The following is a 19950-nucleotide window of genomic DNA, read 5'->3' as shown; positions in this document are numbered from 1 at the left end:
AATAACAATTGTTGGTGAGGATGTGGAGAAATTGGGACCCTTATGCATTGCTGATGGGACTATAAAATGGTGCAGCTGCTGTGGAAAACTGCTGTGCAGCAGTTCCTCAAAAAATCCAAAAAACAATTACCATGTGATGCAGCAATTCCATTTCTGGGTATAGACCCAAAAGAATTGAAAGAGGGGACTGGAACAGATATCTGTATACCCAAGTTCGTAATTGCATTATTCACAGTGGCCACAAGCAACCCAAGTGTCCATCAATCCATATGTCCAAAGTGTGGCATGTACATACAATGGAATATGATATGCCTTAAAAAGGAAGGAAATTCTGACACATGCTACAACATGGATGAACCTAGAAGACATTATGCTAAGTGAAATAAGCCAGTCATAAAAGACAAACACTGTATGATTCCACTTATACGAGGTACCTGGAGTAGTCAAATTCATAGAGGCAGAAAGAAGAGTGGTGGTTACCAGGGGCTGGGGGGACAGGGGAATGGGGAGTTAGTGTTTAATGGTTATGGAGTTTCCGTTTGGGAAGATGAAAAGTTCTGGAGATGGATGGTGGTGATGTTTGCACGACAATGTGAATGCATTTAGTATCACTGAACTATACACTTATAAATGGTCAAAATGGTAAGTTTTATGTTGTGTATATTATACCGTAATAAAAAAATACTCATGCCTGGTCTCATCCCAAGATATTCTCACTCACTTGGCATAGGATGCAGCAGGGGCATCAGAATTTTAAAAGCTCCCTACATGATTCTAATATGTTGCAAAATTTGAGAATTTATACCAGTGCTCCAATGCTTCTCAAACTTTAATATGTACATGAATCACCTGGTGGTCTTGTTAAAATGCAGATTCTGATTCAGCTGGTCTGCAGGAGAGCCCAAGATTATATATTCTGAACAAGCTCCCATGTGATTCTGACCGTCCTGGTCCATAAACTACATGTTGAATAGCCAGAGTTAAGAAACCATACTATATACTACAGTGATTAGTTCAAGAAACTTCTCCTCTGCCTCTAGATCTAAGGGTCTGAAACCAATCCTAGGGCCATACAATCCTCAGGGCTGCGGGCTCGGTTGATCATTAGATACTCAAAGTACTAGCTATCTTCAGCTCAGTCAAATTACCACAATTGATAGGGACTGACAAAGAGGGATTCTGACTCTAATTTTTGCAAAGAATTGAGAAGAAGGAAAGGGTTGGAACTGGAGGTGGGGGGGTTGGGTCTAGTAGACAAAAGATAGCTACTATTAATGGCCAGAGCCTAGAGAAGATGGGGCATGGGCAGGAATTTGCAAGCCAAGATAGAGATGCATGCCAATGTGCTCCCCCAAACCATCGTGGTGCTGAGTACTAGGAGGCACTCAATTAACATTTGTTAAATGGATGAAGGAATATGTCCAAATGATAACGTGAATCAGCAGAAATTGCTTGCAACTTGTCATACAGTTATCTTAAAACTGTTCTTTCCCGAAAGCAATGCTTCTTAAACTGTAACGTGCTTACCAATCACCTGAGGGTCTTGGTAAAATGCAGATTCTGATTTGGTAGGTCTGGGGTGGGGCCTGAGATTCTGCATTCTAACAAGCTTTCAGGGGATACTGAGGCTGCTGGTCCGCAGACTTCACTTGTAGTAGCAAGGCTCTAGACCAGTGATGCTAAACCCTAGCTGTCCAATCGAATCACCTGGGGAGTTTTTAGAGCTATGCTGCTGCCCAGATCCTTCACCCCAGTTTCTGATTTAACTGATTTAACTGGGGTGGGGTTCGGGTGTATTTTTAGAAGCTCCTCTGATGATGTTAATGGGCAGCCTGGGCTGAGAACCACTGCCCCAGACTCACAGTCCCCAGTTGGGAGTGTAAGCTACAATCTGATTTGAAGTGAAAAACGTTTCTGCTACCAGAATTCATCACCAGCTTGTTGAGGTCTATCAAGAAAATCAATTTAGCCAGAGAGTATCATAGGAAGAGGCGGGATATGGAGTTTGGGGAAGAAAGCAGAGCAGGATGGTACTGCCTGAAGCAGAAGGACAGCAGGTGCTGGAGTGACCTCACATTTTACACAGTTGGCTCAGAAACCTCCTGTCACACCGCTGTGAACATCTCAATCTTTGGGGAGAACGTGGAGAAAAGCTAAAAATAGAATTTTAAAAAGTACGTTGAACTGAACTTTTTTGTTTTCTTGAATGCTGTGTAACAAGCACCTACTAGCTATCTACAGGTGGGAGTGGCGTTAAGTAGTAAGTAAGTAGTGTTAAGTGCAATGGGAAGACATCTGGGGCAGTGCAGCCCGGGGGAGGCGAGGATAAATATCGGTGGCAGAGCTTGGCCAGAGGGTGCAGGACCGGAACGCCTGAGCTGCTCCTGCAGGGGAAGGGAGAAGAGGGGGCAAACAGGGGTCTTAACAAGGGCGAGAGGTGGTCGGGCTTGTGCTTCAGGCAGTGGGAAGAACTGCTTTGTAATAATTTCTTAAAAGTATTCTACAAGCTAACGCCTTGAACAATCCTCAGTGGGATCGAGAGAAAGAAAAATAAATAAACAACCCAAAGCCCAGAGTCGGGGACCTGGATTTGGACCTCAACTCCACCAGAAACTAGCAGGTGACCTTGAGCATGTTTCTTAATCTTTCTGATCTCCAGTGTCCTCGTCGGTAACCTGGGAATCCTATGACATGCCAAGGTTTCCAGGGTTAAGTGAGCTAGTGAACGCCTCTCGGGGGCCAGGCTCGCTGCTTATTTCCTTTCCTTTCACACAGATAGCTGTAAGGCTAGACAGTCTTTAGACATTGGCTGTGGGTCACATGCAGCCAAACTCAGTTTTCTGCGGCCTCGGGACTTTCCTGAATTGGGTCTGAAAACTGGTAACCAAGCAACCTAGATCTCTGATGTAGGGTCAGGCAGCTGCGGCTTCCAGGGCAATTTTTAGGGCAAGCAGTTCTTTAGCAATTATCACAAGAGCCAAGGACACCGCCCTGAGCTCTCACAAAAGCAAGAGCCCTGAATGCTTCAGATGTTGGGAACCAGCAGGGAGCACAGACCCCTTCCAGAAGCTGTAGGAGGGCAGAGGCTTGAGGAAGAGAGGCAGCCGCAGAAGCATTCCGCCCTGCACGGGCTGGGCCACCGGATCTACACAGAGGAGCGCCTGGGACTAGGGCATCGTTGGAGGAGAGCTAGGGGAGCTTACTGACCCACAGTGACACTTCCTGTGGACCCCCAATGAGCCTGGGGCTGTGCTCGGTGCTGGGGTCACAGGGAGAAAGCTAGTCAACATTTGCAGTACAAGGTGAGGGGTGTTGTGGAGGAGGGGCACGAAGGTATCTAAACTAGCCAGGTGGAGGGGGAAAAGAAGAATGTTTTGTGGAGGTAGGATGGTGTAGCTGAGTGGTAAAGGATGCTAAGAAGGTAGCTGGATAAGGAGAGCGAGGAGGAGAAGAGAAGACAGCAGACTCCTCAAAGGTCTGGCGAACCAGATGCCATCCCAGCCTGCCCTCCTAGCACTGCCTATTTAAAGGTCCCACACTGGGTCATGAGTTAGAGGGAACGCTCATTTTTCCCTCCTCAGGTTTCCATCCAGAGGACCTTCCACTGGACGAGAGCGCTGGTTCTCAACCAGGGGTGATTTGCATCCCTTGCCCTCAACAGCTGGCAATGTCTGGAGGCATTTTTGGTTGTCCCACCAGGGAAGGGGGGTGCTACTGGCATCTAGTGGGTAGAGGCCACGGATGCTACCAAACATCCTACAATGCAGGTGACAGCCCTCTACAACAAAGAATTATCCAGCCCAAAATGTCAGTAGTGCTGAGACTGAGAACCCCTGGACTAGTGCATCATTCCTGGCTCCCCTCCTTTCCCCACTCCCTCCTCCCAAGGACCAGAGCAGGGACTCATCAGATGGGTCAGTGTGGAAAAACTGGGCACGGAGAGCCTTTTCTGGACCTGCCTCCCTGCAGAGGTCACTCTCTGCCATGTGCTGAGCTTGGCCAGGCAGGCTCAGGCCTGCCCCCACCCACAGGGAGGGCTGCAGTGGGAATGCAGGTACATCAGCAAGCTCCACGAATCCCACTTCGAAGCCTGGCCTTCCAAACAGCTGTATCTGTAATGATGGTAGCATTTTAATCTCCATGTGTCTGAGCCCTGCCTCTCTCTTCCCCTCCCCTGTCCCTCCCCACCTTTCTTTCCCTTCATTGGTCCTGAATCTGAACAGGGAAGTGGGATGCTGCTCATTGGACCCTTTCAAACCCCAGCACTCAAACTGGAGATCTGGAGTCATATTTGGTTCTTGCTTCTTCCTTATTCTTCACAACTGCTGGATCACCGAGTCAATCCACTTCATGAATCTCTCTCGAAGCTGCCCACTCTTTCTATCCCCACTGCTGGGGATTTGCCCCCTTTATCCTTCAACTGAACAGCAGTAATACTTGTTAACTGCTCCCCCTTTCTTCTCATCTCGCCCTACTTCCACATCAGAGCTCCCTTTCTAAATCTCGGAGCTGATCACGTCACTCTTCAACCTAATTCATGGGACCCCATACACAAGGCAAACGGAGATTTTTTTTAAATTGCAATTTCATATAACAAGTACTATATGAGGAATGGGTAGTAATAACAACACTTACCTACCACCATCTATGTGCCAGGCACTACTCCAACCCTTTACATGGATGATTTCATTTAATCCTCATAGTAACCTTGTGAGGTAGGTACCACTTTTGTCCCCATTTTACAGATGAGGAAATGAAGGGACAGAGAGGTTAAGTAACTTGCTCAAGGTCACACAACTAGTACATGGTAGAGCCAGGATTCGTGTCTAAGCCATTTGGCTCCAGAAATGGTGTCCTTGGACACTACACTAAACAGTGTCTTTCACTACACCAGACTTGTCTTAAAGGAAGTAAGATGGGAGCACAATGGAAGGAGCAAGCATCTCTGCCTGGGGGTGCTGGGGAAGGCCTAAGAGGTGGTGATGAACTGGCCAGAGGGACAAGGTGGAGAACGCATTCCAGGCTGAGGAGCCAGCACATGCATGGTGGCTGAGCAGGGTCATGCAGCCCCAGGAGGCTCGGAGTGGCTGGGACAGGACAGATGGTGGGACGGGGTGTGGCTAGGAGGTTAGAAGAGGCTGTGGAGGCCTGGTGCACAACACAAGCCAGGAGGGTGAGGGATGACTTGGCTGGAGGGACGTGTTGGAGAGAACACTGCAGCAGCGGGGTGTGGAGGAGGCCGTGGGAGCGTGGGTCTGGAAACAGAGAGGCCAGCTAGGAAGCAAATACTGTGGCCCAAATGGAGAGAAAGCTGGGGGCTGCCATTCAGTCATTCACTCAGTCATTCATTCGTTAGTCTTATGCACCTCTGCCAGGCACTGTCTGGGCATTGGGAAAACAGCTGAGAACAAAATGAAGTCTTTGCCCCTGTGGAGTGTACATTCTAATGTCTCAGTCATCGGCATTTCTCCACCCCGTCCCCCGTCCCCGTCTTCTGCATTGCCAGCCTGGAAGACGAACACCAGACCTTCTGTACCTCCCCAACCCCCCGGGGCCACCATGTCCTATGCATCTTCCCCAGCACCGTGAAAATATAAGGCTTCCTCTTCCTTCCCTCTAACTGGAGAGAACTCCAGATGCTGCCTGCGGCTGCACTTATAGAAAAGAGACTTGGTCCTGCTCCAGAACAAGGCAGATGAAAACGCAGGGGACCCAGGCTGGGAGATGCCACAGAGACCAGCAGGCTAATGAAATGGTGTTTCTGAAAGTGAGAGGACAAATGGAGTCTCCCAGCCTCACGCACAGGCAGCGCAGGTCCTTAATGAGTATTATTAACTGCTCGGACTTCCGGGTCTGTAAAATGGGAAATGAAATGAGATAATGCATGCCTAGGGTCCTGGCAAAGTCCATGCGTGGTAGGTAATGGCGACGACAGTGATGCTATTACTACCGCATAAATGTTTTTCGGATGAACGAGTGCCTCTCAGGAGATGCAGTCCAGGCCCACCAGGTGCTCCCTGTCCAGAAGTAGCTGCCAAATGTCGAATGGAACTCACGGGACCGTCAGACATTGAGGCATGGGCTGGCTTCTGTTACTAATTTGTCTAGGGACCCTGGTGGAGTTCTTTGACATTTTAAACACTGCTTTCCAAACGCAAAACCCCTCAGTTTATAGTCATCTACACAACCATTTTTCAAGCACTTTGCAGACGCTAAGGGCCAGGTTAGAAATGATGTCTGAGGCATGGCTTCTGACCTCAAGGAGCTGACAGCCCACTAGCGGGGAGACATGATACAGGGGTAGGCATTCAGAGTAGCAACAGGTACAAAGTGCAGACGTAGCCCGTAGGAGGGAGGGATTAAGCATCGAGGTGTGCAGGGGGTGGGAAGGGCAGGCAGGAAAGGCCCCCTGGAGACAGGGAATCTGGATTCCAAGGAGAGCTACATTCCAGGTGGATTTGACTCAGCTCCGTGCAGGTGGCAATGCCTTTGGAATGTAGTGTCTGGGGTGTGCAGTGGAGGGTGCAGGAGAAGGCGGAGACAGTCTTGCGTGGAGGCAGCAGTTGGGGCCTGTAGAGCCTGCCTGGTGCATCTGGGAAGGAGCCTGGAGTCACCCAGTGCGGGAGGTTTGAAGTCGGGTAGAGATCCGATTAGATCTGGGGCAGCAGTGTGCAGGACGGCTAGACTGGCTGGTTTCCAAAAAGTGAGTGAGAGTATCACAGAGGGGACTTGGACGTCCTGGAGCTGGGGGTAGTTGACGGTGTGGTACTGGATGACCTCCAAAGTTCTTTTCCGAGCCTAAGTGTCTATGGGTCAGGTTTTTGTCCTAAATCATTTAAAATGCATTAGTGGACCTTGCTATTTAAAAGCATCCTCCTGGGAATCTTTCCGTGAAGCAATGATTCACTCCCCAGTCTGTCTTTGGTGGAAATCCAAATGATCATCTCTTCTATCAGCTTACAGCTACCAAGATAGACCTGCGCCGAGCTTCCTCGTAGCAGCCTGGTGGAGGATGGGGGGAGTGAGCATCCGGAAGAAGTGAAGAGGAGGAGAAACTCCGCCCTGCTCCAGGCTTAGAGCTGGTACCACCTCACGAGTGGACCCTGTGTGGGCTCCTCAGACCCTGCTTGATCAGCAGGACCTTTGGAGGTTTACAGAGCCCTGGGGCCAAGCGCCAGTTCTGGGAAGAAGGAGCCAGAAGGAAAGCGGACCTTATGGACCCAGGGCTGTCTGGAGATCCACTTTAATACCAAGGGCCACATCTGCCCCAGACTGGCCGCCTACATTCACACATTCATTTGTTCACCCACCGAGCACCTGTGGAGCCCCTCCATATGCCAAGCACTGTGCAAGGCACTGGGTTTACAGCTGAGAACAAAAGACACATGTCTCCACCCCCGCTGCTTGCAAGGCAGCATTTCTCCTTCTTGGGAACTCTTCTTTCCCCACCTGCAAAAGGCTCTTTGGATATACATAGCTTCTTGGATGACTGGTGCATGATTGCGATTCCAAGAAAGAGTCTGTTCTTAGAGACTAGGGCAAAAGGGAACATGACATCACTGAGGCAAGGCGACAGAAAGGGCCCGTGTGCTCACCAACTCTGATCACAGGGACTGACCTCCAGAGGCTGGGCTGCCCTGGACACGCAAGATGCTCACCACCTTCACGACAGGAACCGGGTGAGATTTATGAGCGAGCTTGCCCTCCCAATTTGGGCAGGGAGGGGTGGAGCCTTGGTCCTCTAAGGACAGCCTCTAGGATCTTTCCACCTCCAATCCTGAGGGCAAGGGCAGGGCGGGGCCTTCTGTGAGAAACACCAGCTGAGGCTGCTCCCATGACCCCTGCAAGGCTCCTCTGCCTGTCCAGGTGGGGAACAGGGGTTCCCTGGCATGCTGCTGGTCCCAAAGGAGGGCAGGGACAAAAGAAATCTGGAGGAGGGGGTGACTCTCAAGGTAGGTGGAGCGGCTGTTAGGGAGGGAAGAAGTCCCCACGGTCCCTTCCTCAGTCAACAGGACCCCTTAGCTCCACAGTGATTCCCGTGACCTTGTCACTGTACTTGTTGGGTGTAAACAAAGATAAGAAACTGGAAACCACAGGAAGGGTCATTTTACACTCTCGGCACACACGATTCCTTTGTGGCTAATTAAAGTATTATGTCAAAATGTCCCTTGGAAGAGATCTTTAAGAATATGTCTGTTAAGTAAACAAGGTTTTACTAATTAATGACACGCCTGCCCACCTCTCCTTCAAGTTCCTTGCAGAACTTCCCTGGGCCAAGAGGGCTGAGCAGGAAAGGGTGGAGAAGTCGTGGAGGGAGTGGGGACAAATCCAGCCGCTTGTCAGTTGGGGAGCTATCAGTTTCTCCGCCGGATGTTGATCAGATTTCCTGGGCTGGAACCAACTCACAGGGCCCGGGTACTGGAATTTTTCCAAGAAGCAAACGCTTTGCTTCTTACGAAGTCAACATGATTTCTTTCAAGGAAAATTTTTATCCTTTCTTTTTTTTCAGTATCTAGGGTTTTTGAAGGGCAAATCTTTGGACTTTTCTCTAAAGACAATGATTATGATATAATTATCATTCACTAGGACCACCCCCGACCCCACACGCACTCACAGAGAGGCCTGGGGGTAGGGGAATGATGATGTGCCCAAACTTGTACCATGAGTCAGTGGCACAGCCAGAAATAGAACTTTCCAAACTCCCAAATTCCTAATCATAGCAATATTAATAATAGTCTCTTTATAATTTTCTAAGTGTTTTCACAGCTCACATTGAATCTTCACAACAACTTTGCAGAGAGTCTGGGTAAGTCATTCTAAGGAGACAGCAGATCTGAGGTCCAGACCAGTTTTGCCACTTGTTTGCTGTGTGACCCTGGCTGGTCTCTTCACCTCTCTGGATCTCAGGGTTCTCAGCTATGAAGTGGGAGCATTGGGTGAAAATACTTCTAAAATCCCTCCCACCTCTAACATGCTGTGATTCCATGATGCGATGCTCTGGTCCAGGGTTTCTCCACCTTGGCACTAGTGACTTCTTGGGCCAGACAGTTCTTTGTTGGGGGTTGTCCTGTGCATTGTAGGATGGTTAATGTCATCCCTGGCCTCTACCCACTAGATGCCAAAAGCACTCCCTGCCCCAGTTGTCACAATCAAAAATGTCTACACACATTGTCAAATGGGCAAAGTAATCCCTCCGTTCACTGCCCAAGGACTTCAATAAGGTCAAGATCATGCGGTTCAGTGGAGAAAGGTCTTCCTGCCCCTGCCTCTTCCCCAACCCCTTCACACCTTTCCACACACTTTTCAAACACAACCTCCTAGTTCTTTGCTACCTCTCATTTCTTAAATGCCCTCCGTGGTCCAGCGTGTTTGGTGTGATAATGAACCAATTGATTTCATACTTTCTCTTAAGGAGAGTTCACAGGTTTATGTCCCCTAAGTAACCAGCCAGGCTCCCCAGAAATCCCTCGCAGAACCCTGGATGGCCTGGAAGCCTGTATCTGCAGCCTGCAGGAGGCTCGGTGAGCATGGATTTGTCAGCACTCTTAAATCACTGGGCTCTGAGGAAGCATTCTCCCAGCACAAAGATCCTTACTTAGGAATCAATAGCTCAAGGCCTTCTATCACACTCAGAATTATCCTGGGACCTGTAAAATTTCTTTTCCCCAAGCATGGCAGAACCCCAGAATGAAAACCCCAACGTGGGGGAGGGAAGAGGGCAAGGAGGGAGTCCTGCCAAGGAGGGCTTGTCCGCAGCCCAGATGTTGCTGTGAGCAGAGGCTGATGTGCGAACCTGGACACTCGGTCTCATTCGCCGGGAAAAGGAAGACCCAGTGTGGTTCCCAGGGGTCCCGCAATAATGTCCTCTCCCAGCTGAATACCTCTTTACATCTCACCAAGGGCAGAGGCATGTTAAAGACTATCTTCCTTGATTTTCCCTATCCTACACTCATCACAGGTTGCCAGCCTCATCATTTTGCAGAGGAGGAAACTGAGGCATGCAGAGGTTAAGCGGTTTGTCCAAGGTGCCTGAGCAGGAAGTGAAGAGCCAGATTCTAAGCCTGCATCATTTCCACTACTGAGCTGCCTTCCCAGCGAGAGTAAGGTTAAGGGTCAACCATCTAGAGGGGTTCATGAAAGAGGCGACTTCTTGTTTTCTCAGTGTCTAATGCCACTCCCCCATTCAAACAAAAATACAGAGGTACTGTGCTATAGCTGTATTTTATGTAAGTATATTCCTCTTATCCAGAGCCAAACCATGCCTTGGGAATGCTGGCACAACTCTTCAGCTAGAGCTGGAAGCAGGCGCAGATCCCAAGCACAGTCTCTCAGAAACCCTGCTTTCAAGGAGGGGGCTGTGGCTCTCTGGTGGTCCACATTATCCTACCACTTCCCTCCTCTACCTGAAGAAAAAGACCCAACTTGTCTGTGAGCCTGAAGGAGATGAGGAAACTCAAGCACCTTCCCTGGCAACAAGCATCCCTCGGGTGAGCCTTAGGGACAGAAGAGGATCCGCCTCTTGGAATTTTGGCTCCGCAGCACTGGTCCCTCCTGAGGGTTGCTGGCAAGTCTGCAGAGGCTCTGGGGGGCTCTATGCAGAGTGCAAAGGAGCAGGGTGGGGAGAGGACACAGAGGGGGCAGCCCACAGGCCACTCAGCAAACCTCCTTCCCAGGGCCTGGCTCAGATGTCAACAGCCAGCCTCACAGAACAGAAAAAGGGCAATGGAAATGGTAGTATCTTCCAGGTCACCCAAGAAGCCCTAATATGAGGATTTTGCAAAAATAGAACATCCTAGAACTCTGACCTTGAGCTGGGAGCAGCAAGGATGGGGAAATGGGCAAATACTGATTGGAAACTCTCCACTTCACCCAGGATCTGAGTACTGGAGGCCCCATAGGCAGTGGTGTGACTACAGGTCAGAGAGACCTCACTCTAGCATGCCTGAGCAGAAGGAAGGAAGAGCTCCAGGCTTGGGTTCCAAGACCACCGCGAGGGGCTGGGCATTTCTGATTCCTACGTGCGTGGACAGAAACGAGGAGTCGCACTGCTTTTGCCTACAAGACCACTTGCGATAACAAGACAAGATAATGGAGGAAGGGGAAAGAATAATTAGGAATTTCTGTTACCTGTATATGTACATTATGAGAGCTTTATCTGCTCCTCACCTCCTCAGTCTGAATAACAGATTCAAAGGAAATTTCCCCCAGTTTACTAGATTTATTAATTTACCGATGTCTGATCAGTCAGCAATTATGAACACCTACTGTGCAGAGAACACACATCCATCTCCATAGCAAAGAGGAAGCAGGTCATGGGAGCGGAAAGAGCTCTAAGTAGAGGACTGGAAATCCTAGGACCCAGTCCTATCTCTTCCACCGAATAGCCATGAGACCTTGGGCAAGATACTTGCCTTAACTGGGTTTCAGTTTTCTCATCTGTAAATTAAGTGTGCATGTGGAACAGCGTTGGAGTAGGTGCTCTTCAAGGTTCCTTTCTTCTAGCTCTAATATTCTTGGGCTCTATGAGTCCTAAACAAGTTCAAAGAACACACCAGCACCAAGCACAAAGGATGATCTCAGAGAGCAGGTGGGGCTAGGTACCAGCTCTATTTCCTTGGAATGCTGTACATGTATCTGTCTCATTGCACCTGAGACCACAGACCACCTGAAGTCCAGGAAGTACGTGGTAGAAGGGTTCCAATCATGAAGGTTACGGTTAAAGGCTATAGCCTGAACCTGCTTAAAGCATTAAGTTACTATGACCAATGAAGGGCAAGAAGTGAAAAGTCAGTGGTCCTGAGCTGGGTGCCTTTGGCGCCCCCTACTGGGCACCAAAGAGCCTGCTGGGCAGCTTCCATTACCTCAGCAGGCAGCAAGTAAGATTGAGAACAGGACTGTCACAGCTGTTTAATAGGACTACCTTCCTGGTCTGTAGTCCGCTCTCTATAAGAATATGTTTCACTCCCCAGAATTACACAGACCAATGGTCCACACATTCAGAGGGCACTACGGTGCTGCTATAGGACTTCTTAACCAAACATCAAGGTGCAGAGTAATAAACATCAGGGTTCAGAACACCAGGTGCAGCCCAGATGGAGAGGAGAGAAGAAAGCAACAAGCAGGTATTTCGCTGTACAAATCCCCAGTGGAGAGAAGGTCTTGGGAAATGCAGCAGAAAAATGTTGACTGCAGGTAGAGGATGGAGCTGGGTCTGGGGGTATGAATTGAGAGCCCCACTAAAAGATCTCCAGGCTGACGCAGCTGCCCTAGGAGTTCAAAACACTCATCGATGTTCAGGGATGAGGTACAGGATACAGCCCCAACTGAGCAGCCCACTTTTGACCTTCTCCAGAGACCATTAGTACCAACTGTAAACCAGGATATTCTAACTGTGGTCCACTGTGCCAGCATCAAGACCTTAAACTCCCTTCATTGTCTCTTAAATGGACTTTAGGACCTGCTGCCACAAACATGTTCTTAATGAAGTCAGACAGAGAGAAAACACTTCCTCAAGGGCCATATTGTAAGAACCGCCATATTCCCACTTTCCATTCTCCATCTCCCTTTCCTCATGGCTGAGAATGAGGTACAGGGTGACTCTGAATTCGCTCTAATTCAGTCTTGGGTAGCTGCAGCCCCAAGTCATCAGGGTCAAAAAATCTCCTATCAACAGCGTTTCTCTTCCCACAAGAGTTCTCCCCTGATTCAAGCAGCACTACAAAGTTGTCCCCTATCCCTGGAACCCTCTTCCCTTCTTTTCCACCTGGTTTCACTTGGGAAGTCCTGCACCCATCCCAGAAGACACCTCAAGTGTGACTCAAGAATATGTCTTGCCTGGAGAGCTGAAACACCTCCTGGGACACACAGAAGCCACACTAGGTGCACACCCTACCACCACCAGCGGCAATATTCATTAGTCATTCCCCGAGGAAGGAAAGTGACCCCCCTCCCCAACCCCAGGAACACTTCCCGACCACTCTGGGAGGCTCCTATCCAGGCTGGGGTGACTCTGGATTCTTGAGTTGGTTTCTGCAGAAACAGGACTAACCAGGACTCCCAACTACTGTACTGCAAAGAAGCGCGCTGCATTGCTGGGCATGCCCCCAAGCTCGGCCTGCTGCCCCATCAAAGCCTCCATGTGCCCCCACTGGGCTGAGGAGGACCCCTGGTCCCCCTGGAATGCCTGAAGCTGGCTTGCCTGAGATAGGCTGAAAGCAAGCGGACCACACCTCGGTCCAGCAAAGGCAGCCGGCAGCTACGCCGAGCTCTCTGCCACCCAGCGCTGTGCCCGGGAGCTCGGCTTCCCCGGGGAAGAAGCGCTAGCACCCCCCAGGGCTCCTCCCCATCTTGGAAGCCTAGGCACCCGGCCGAGGCCAGTAGCTTCCCCGGCCCGGAGCTGAGCCTGGTTCGCTGGGTGACTCCCCAGTACCCCAGGCACATCCCTCCTCACCTGCTCCGCCCCCTCCCAGCCCCGGTGCCCTCTCCCCAAACAGCTGACCTCCAGGACGCCCCCGACACCTTCTCTGCAGCGATGAGGGCTATCGCCCCCACACCTCCGCTCCCACCTCTCCTCCACCTCCGGCCCCGCACCCGCCTCTCCCCCAGCCCGCGGGAGGCTCTGCGCGCCAGTCGAGTCCTGCGTCTCTTGGCAAGTTGGAAGCCAAGCCGCCGCCGCCTTAGCGGTCTCCGTCTTCCCCGATTCCCGGGCGGCACCCCCGCCACCCCGGCGGGCGGATGGGGGTGCCGCAAAGGGCGGGAGAAACTTTCTCTGCCTGAGTGGGTGGGGGGCACCGGAGCGGGTACTCACGCCGGCGTCTGCGCTTGGAGCCATCCTCGGGCTCTCTCAGCCCCACCGCCTGGGGGCGTCGGAGAGCGGGAGCTCGCTGCCGCCTCTGCCGCCTCTGCCGCCTCTGCCGCCGCCGCCGCCGCCGCCGTCTTCTTCCAGCTCCCAGCCCCGGTCCCGGGCTGGCCTGGAGCCTCCCGCCCCGACGCCGCTCCCTCGCTCGCTTTATACAACTCCACTCGAGCGCGCCCGGGCTTATGTAAAGGCTGGCAGAGACCCGCAGCCAATGGCGCCGCAGCTGGAGCTGAGGGCCCGGGGGTGGGGGCGCCCGCGTGGCCAATCGCGGCCCGGGGAGCCCAAGGAGCCGGGTGGGGGGAGGGGGCGCCTCCCCTCGCTGATTTAGAGCCGGGATTGCGGTGGCAGCCGCCGGCAGCCCGGCCGGCCGGGCGCGACGCGTCGGGCGCTGGGTTGGGCGGTGGCGAGGGCGGGTGCCCCCTGCGCCCCACCGCTGCGTCGCGTAACCTTCAGGAGACAGCGGGACCTGGCGAGGGGGGCGAGGGCGTCTGGCTGGGCGCTGGGGGCCCGGGGCTGGCGGGAAGCAGGGGTCCCCCGGGAGGAAGCGCCGGGAAGGAAGAGAGGGGGGAGGGGAGGGCGGCGATCCCCAGGGCCCCGCGGCCACCCCTGCGAGCAGGGCCGAGAGTGGCGGCGGGGACAGCGGCGTGCCTTCCCGTTTCCCCAGATAGCGATCTGGCGTCGCCGGGCCGGGCCGGAGCGGCCGCGCGAGCCGCGCTGATGGCGAGATCTCACGCTGCGGAGCTGAGCCGATCTTTATCCGGTCAGGGGACGTGTCCGAGTGCCTCCCGGGGACTGCTCAGTATGGAGAGCGGAGCTTCGCTACGGCCCCAGAGGGCGGGGAGCGGGCGAGCACAGCTCGGAGATGAGGCGCGGCGGCGGAGGCGGTCGCGGGCAGCGTCTCTCCCTCCCGCCCGGTCCGCCGCCCGCCCGCCCGCCGGCCCTGCGGGCGGTGCCCCCACCCCTCCTAGCCCCTGCCCAGACAGGGCCGAGGCTGAGCCCGGCGCACCCACTCTGGTCCGGTGCGTCCATCCAGCCTCCCTCACCGCTTTGCTCGCAGGTACTGCTTCCCTCCTCCTCGAACCCCAGCCCCCTGCGGTGGGGGGGACGGTCTCAGCGTCTCAGGACAGGGTGCAGCGGGGGGCTAAGCTTGGGAAGAAAGCCCTTGGTCAGCAGTGCCCAAAGTACCCGTGTGCGGGGCAGGAAACCGGCCTAGGTCGATAACACTCTCAAGTCAGGTCCCTTATTTTGCACCTACAATAGGGCCTGGCACCTAGTAGGCGCTCAGTAAGGATTTACTGAATGAACCTTGAACTGAATAAGGACTTTGGGTTTCTGAGAGCTGGGGTACTGGGCTTGGGAAAAGAAAGATCTGGGAATAAGTCATCAGAGAGGGAGGGAGCTAGGACTGTCTTCTCATCTATTGATGCCTTTATGACCACCACCCTGCCGTCTGGGCACTTGACTCCAAATGTGCTCTTTCGTGGAAGGCCCCAGCAGCCAGCCCCTGACTCCAGACCCGGTTATCCCCAGATTTTGAGCAGAACTACCAGAGCCTACTCTGGGCCCTGATTTCAGGTGGCTGTGATCGTCCTCTGGAAAGACATAGCTAAGGACAAGCAATCTTTCTCGCTTTGGGGGTCCTGGATCTAGCTCAGGTTCTTAACCTTTTGAGGGTGATGAAACCTATTGAGGGTTTTCAATCTGATGAAAACCATTGAATCCTTTCTCTAGAAAAATATACACGAACACATTTACAGGCATACACACACACCTTGAGTATAGTTTCAGGATCATTAGGGACCCTGAGTCTCTCTTGGGGCTCTGCCCAATGTCAAGCTCCTGTTTCTCTAGGGGTCTATGACAGTGGTTTATAATCATCCTCCTTTTGGGGAATCACAGAACTCTTTTGAGCCTTTCAAGAATCTGATTAATGGTATGAGTCTGTGTCTCAGAAAACTGCTCAATCACGTACACACGTGTTGACATGCAATTTTAGGGAGTTCTTGGATTCTCAAAGCCAGATTCAGAACCTTCAGCAAAGAGCAAATAGACTTTGCCTCACGGGTACACCTGATCCCCAGCTCTCTCCACAAGGAGTCCGGTGAGCTCTGCAACCTGCTGCCTCATACCACCACCGTATTCTGAGGGCATCTGAGTCATGTGGTGATGGCCCCGGCACCTGAGAGACCATCTCCACACTTGTCTCTGCATCTCGGTCCCCGCCACCCTCTTAGTGTAGAAATAAGTTGCAGGTTGTCATGTTCTGTCTGATCTATGAGCATTCCTTAGCCAGAAACTCCAACTCTGGGAGACAGCAAGTGACTGGTAATTAACCAGTTTCACTCAATCCCAAGCTTCTGAGCACACCTTTCTTGGTTTTTGTTCTCACCTCTCTCTTTGCCGGTGAAGCTGTGAGCAGGAGCCCCAGCTGTGGAGCCTCACCTCACCTAAGCCCGACAGATTTAGTAACCAGCGCAGTAATTATCAGCATTAGCCATCCAGATGTGAATAGGCTTTCTGCACAGAACGGCTCTATAATGATCTCACACTTTCCGGCAGCTAGCCAAGTAAGGGTGCATCAGACCAGAGGTGCTGGGGAAGGACAGAGGAATGCAGGAAATGACGGAGACAGTCTCTCCAGGAAGTTCTTTAGGGAATGCAATTTGGTTTCTGCACTTGAACTTGTAAGGGTTCAGTCGGTGGGCCAGGCCTTTCTGGTCCTGTAAGTTCTAATTCCTCTAATGTCCTCCATGTCCATTCACTCAGTTCATGTCTGTGCCCTGCCTGTATCCTTGTAGACATCTTGCCCTCACAAATTTCCCAGACATATCTTGCTTTCTCGGGGCACATGCACATTTATGGACTGAATTGTGTCCCCTCCAAATGCATATGTTGAAGACTTAACTTCCAATGTGACTATATTTGGAGATAGGGCCTCTAAAGAGATAGTTACGGTTAAATGAGGTCAAAAGTGTGGGACCCTAATCCTTAGGATTGGTGACCTTATAAGAAAAGAAAGAGACACTGGAGATCTCCCTCTCTCTCTGGGCACACACAGAAGAAAGGTCATTTTAGGACACAGACAAAGGTGGCCATTTGCAAGCTAAGGAGAGAGGCCTCCAAAGAAACAAAACCTGCCAGCACCTCAATCTGGGACTTCCAGTCTCCTACTGTGAGAAAATAAAATTCAGTTGTTTAAGCCACCTGATCTGTGGTATTTTTTTATGACAGCCCGAGCAGACTAACACACATATGTTTTCAACACGCTCCTTACCCCCATCCAGCTTGTTCAGTCTCCTCCCAACACGCTGACTCTCTCCGTACTGTCCCCCCAACAAACCTTGTCCATTCTTACCTGGGACACTTGCCTAAAATGTTTTCTCATCTTTTGGCACCCAAACTAAGTCTCACTTCTCACACCACCTTCCAAAACTGCTCTGGCCTGCATTGGAGCTTTGCCTTTTCAGCCCTCCTGCAAGTCTGCAACATCTTAGCACTCTATTATACATATTGTCCTGCGTTCTCTCTAATTGTTTCTTACGCAGAAAAACTTGGCCTTCCTCTCAGAATAGAAGCCTCTTTAAGTCCAGAGTTTGTACCGTGTACTTGACTGCCTCATAGAACCCAGCGTGAAATTGGGCACAGAATAAACACAGGGTTTGCTGATTAATTTATTCCAATTAAACATATTTATGTTTCAAAAAAAATACTAGAAAAGTTTCTAGCACTTCATTTTCTAAAAGCTCAAGACATTTGGGTGTGTCATTTCAGTCATCTCGAAAGCCCATTGGAGCAGAGGCTGCTGGGAACCAGCTCTCTCCTCTGGTTCAGGATCAGAGGGTTACACAAGCTACTCAGAGTCACACAAACTCAACCCTCCTTTCTCCAAATCAGAAGATTTGCTACCCTTGGTTTCCTTGTGACCCTCACTGATCCACCTGGCTGTCTTCTCACTCTCCAGGTAGAGAGGAAAGGCTAGGGAATCTCAGCTCTGAGAGATGCTTCTGTTCCAACAAATCTTACCTGAAGCCCTTGAAGCCAGAGGTGCTTTAGAATTCAGAAAGGTACCAAACGCACTGAACATGCCCTGTGAGATCATGGGCAGCATCTCTTAATCAGCCACATTATTTCTGCAGTAAAACATAAAACATTTAGTGTGAATGTTCACACTAAGTGGGTATGAGGATAAAATGGCTTCACATCAGTTTGTCTGGTTTTGTCACCAAATGAGTTTTGGCATCAAACTTGTAAAAAACCAAAAAAACCCCAAAATTCCATGCCTTGATTTTCAGAGATTTGGAAATTTGGAATTGCAGGTAGGGGATTATGGAATGATATTTTAGGCTCGGTTGTCCCAAAAGAAATGAATGTTTTGTGAGGGTGTGGAAAAGCAGCACTAGTAGCAAAAGAGAAACCATAAACTGGGAAAGAAGTGAGGGGTTTAAGAGAGTGTGAGGAAATAACCCCTTCTCAAACCAAGCTGTACTGGGTTGTAGTTCCTTTTTTCTAAGGAGTACATATTTATCAGTGGCTGGTGAGTTTTCAGATGGACTTGTGTTAACAGTGGCATATAAGTGGCAGAAGTACAGAATGCACTTTTGAGGGGAGGCAAGTAGGGGTGAAGATGACGGAAGCTCTTGAAGAGAAGCCACAAACCATGGTGGACTTCCAGATGGCCAGAGAGTTAGTTCAGAACAGCTTAAAACGGGAGCACAGGCTACAGGCAAGCTTCTCCAGGTGCAGAGGGCAGACCTGGGAAAGGGAGACTAGATAAAGGAGGACATTATGAAATCCTAGAGAATTCTGGTGAGAAAAGTCAGAGCCCCTTAGGGCTGGGGGGAGCCTGGGGGCGATGATGAAGATAGATGACTGATCATCATGTTAATCTGTACCCAGGCAGCCTGGGTGCTTTGAGGTTTTGCTACACTGTAGTGGAGTGGCTTTGCAGTCTGAGTGGTTGGCTGAGAGCATAATGCAGAGAGGAGGACAGTAAAAGGGAAGGCCATGGTGGACCTGTGACTGCATAGCTCTCTATGCTGGCTTGAGATGCTCAGCCAGTCATACCCTTCACGATCAGGGGCTTCCTGGAACCCAAGGTCAACAGCAGGGAAGCTTCATCTTGAATCTTAAGGCTAGCCATATCGCTGACCTTCGTTCTGCTTTGCCTTTGTTCCCAGGTCCTAGTATCTGCTCTTACCTTTTTTCTTCTGACAGAACTCTGTCTGGTACCCCCAGATAGAATAATGGGTGTCTCCTTCATTCTCCCAACCTGGTACCCTGTCCTATGACCCAGATGCTCAGGGACTAGGATTCCAGGGTCCAGATACTCTACTTCCCTCCCTGTGGTTGAGTCTTTACCACCTGCTGCCTCACATTTCTGACATCAAACTGCCTTCTCAAGGCTCTGCCAACTGTCTCATGCCAGCTTCCTTTGACATGCCCCCAGCCTCCCTAGGTCCTGGCCCTGCCTTGGTGGGTAGGTCTTGATCCACCTTCCAGCCCATCCTGGTCTGTCATATCCAGCTGCCAACCCAGTAGGATCTCTGATAGACATGAGCTCATGGTCATCGCTTAAAGAAGAAGAGAAAAGCCTTTAGCAGTTGGGAAGTGATGGCAGCAAACGCCAGGGAGCTCCTGGGCTAGCGGTGCCCTGGCCAGTTTCATTCTAAGAGAAGAGAGGGATGGGTGGAAAGTGAACATGAGAGAAAGGTGAGCAAGAAGGAGGAAATAAAAGGAGGGAAAGAAACAAGAGGAGAGAGAAAGGGAAGGGAGGTTAGGAGAGAGAAAGGGAAGGGAGGTTAGGAGAGGAAGCGAAGGGTGGCGGGGGCGATGTTTCTAGTCAGTTTTGAATGTCTAAACTGAGCATGAAGACCTTGTCATCAACAAAGAGTCAGCATTGACATAAAAGACGATGGAAAGGGTAGTTGAGCCAGGGTGTGTGAGTGTGTGTGTGTGTGTGTGTGTGTGTGTATGGGGAAGAGAGAGAGAGTGTGTGTGTTAGAGTTGAGGAGATGGGCTATCCCAGGAAGTAGGTAGGACAGAAGTGGAAGACCGATAAGAACAGGTGGACAAGAATTGATGGCATCTGGGAA

The 19950-nt window shown here is 51.2% G+C and overlaps 1 protein-coding gene across 1 annotated transcript in view; it reads right to left on the bottom strand.

The window, feature by feature from the left end:
• CRTAC1 (cartilage acidic protein 1) overlaps positions 1-14372 on the bottom strand; it is a 138443-nt gene extending 124071 nt beyond the window's left edge. Inside the window, exon 1 of the mRNA XM_007187400.2 lies at positions 13808-14372. Within this exon, the coding sequence (XP_007187462.2) occupies positions 13808-13831 (24 nt within the window). The 5' untranslated portion in view covers positions 13832-14372. The remainder of the gene's footprint in view (positions 1-13807) is intronic.
• Between the last annotated feature and the right edge of the window lie 5578 nt (positions 14373-19950).

Source organism: Balaenoptera acutorostrata, chromosome 16 (genome assembly GCF_949987535.1).
Source record: "Balaenoptera acutorostrata chromosome 16, mBalAcu1.1, whole genome shotgun sequence".
NCBI classification, from domain to species: Eukaryota; Metazoa; Chordata; class Mammalia; order Artiodactyla; family Balaenopteridae; genus Balaenoptera; species Balaenoptera acutorostrata.
This window is presented reverse-complemented; position numbering and strand designations above follow the sequence as displayed.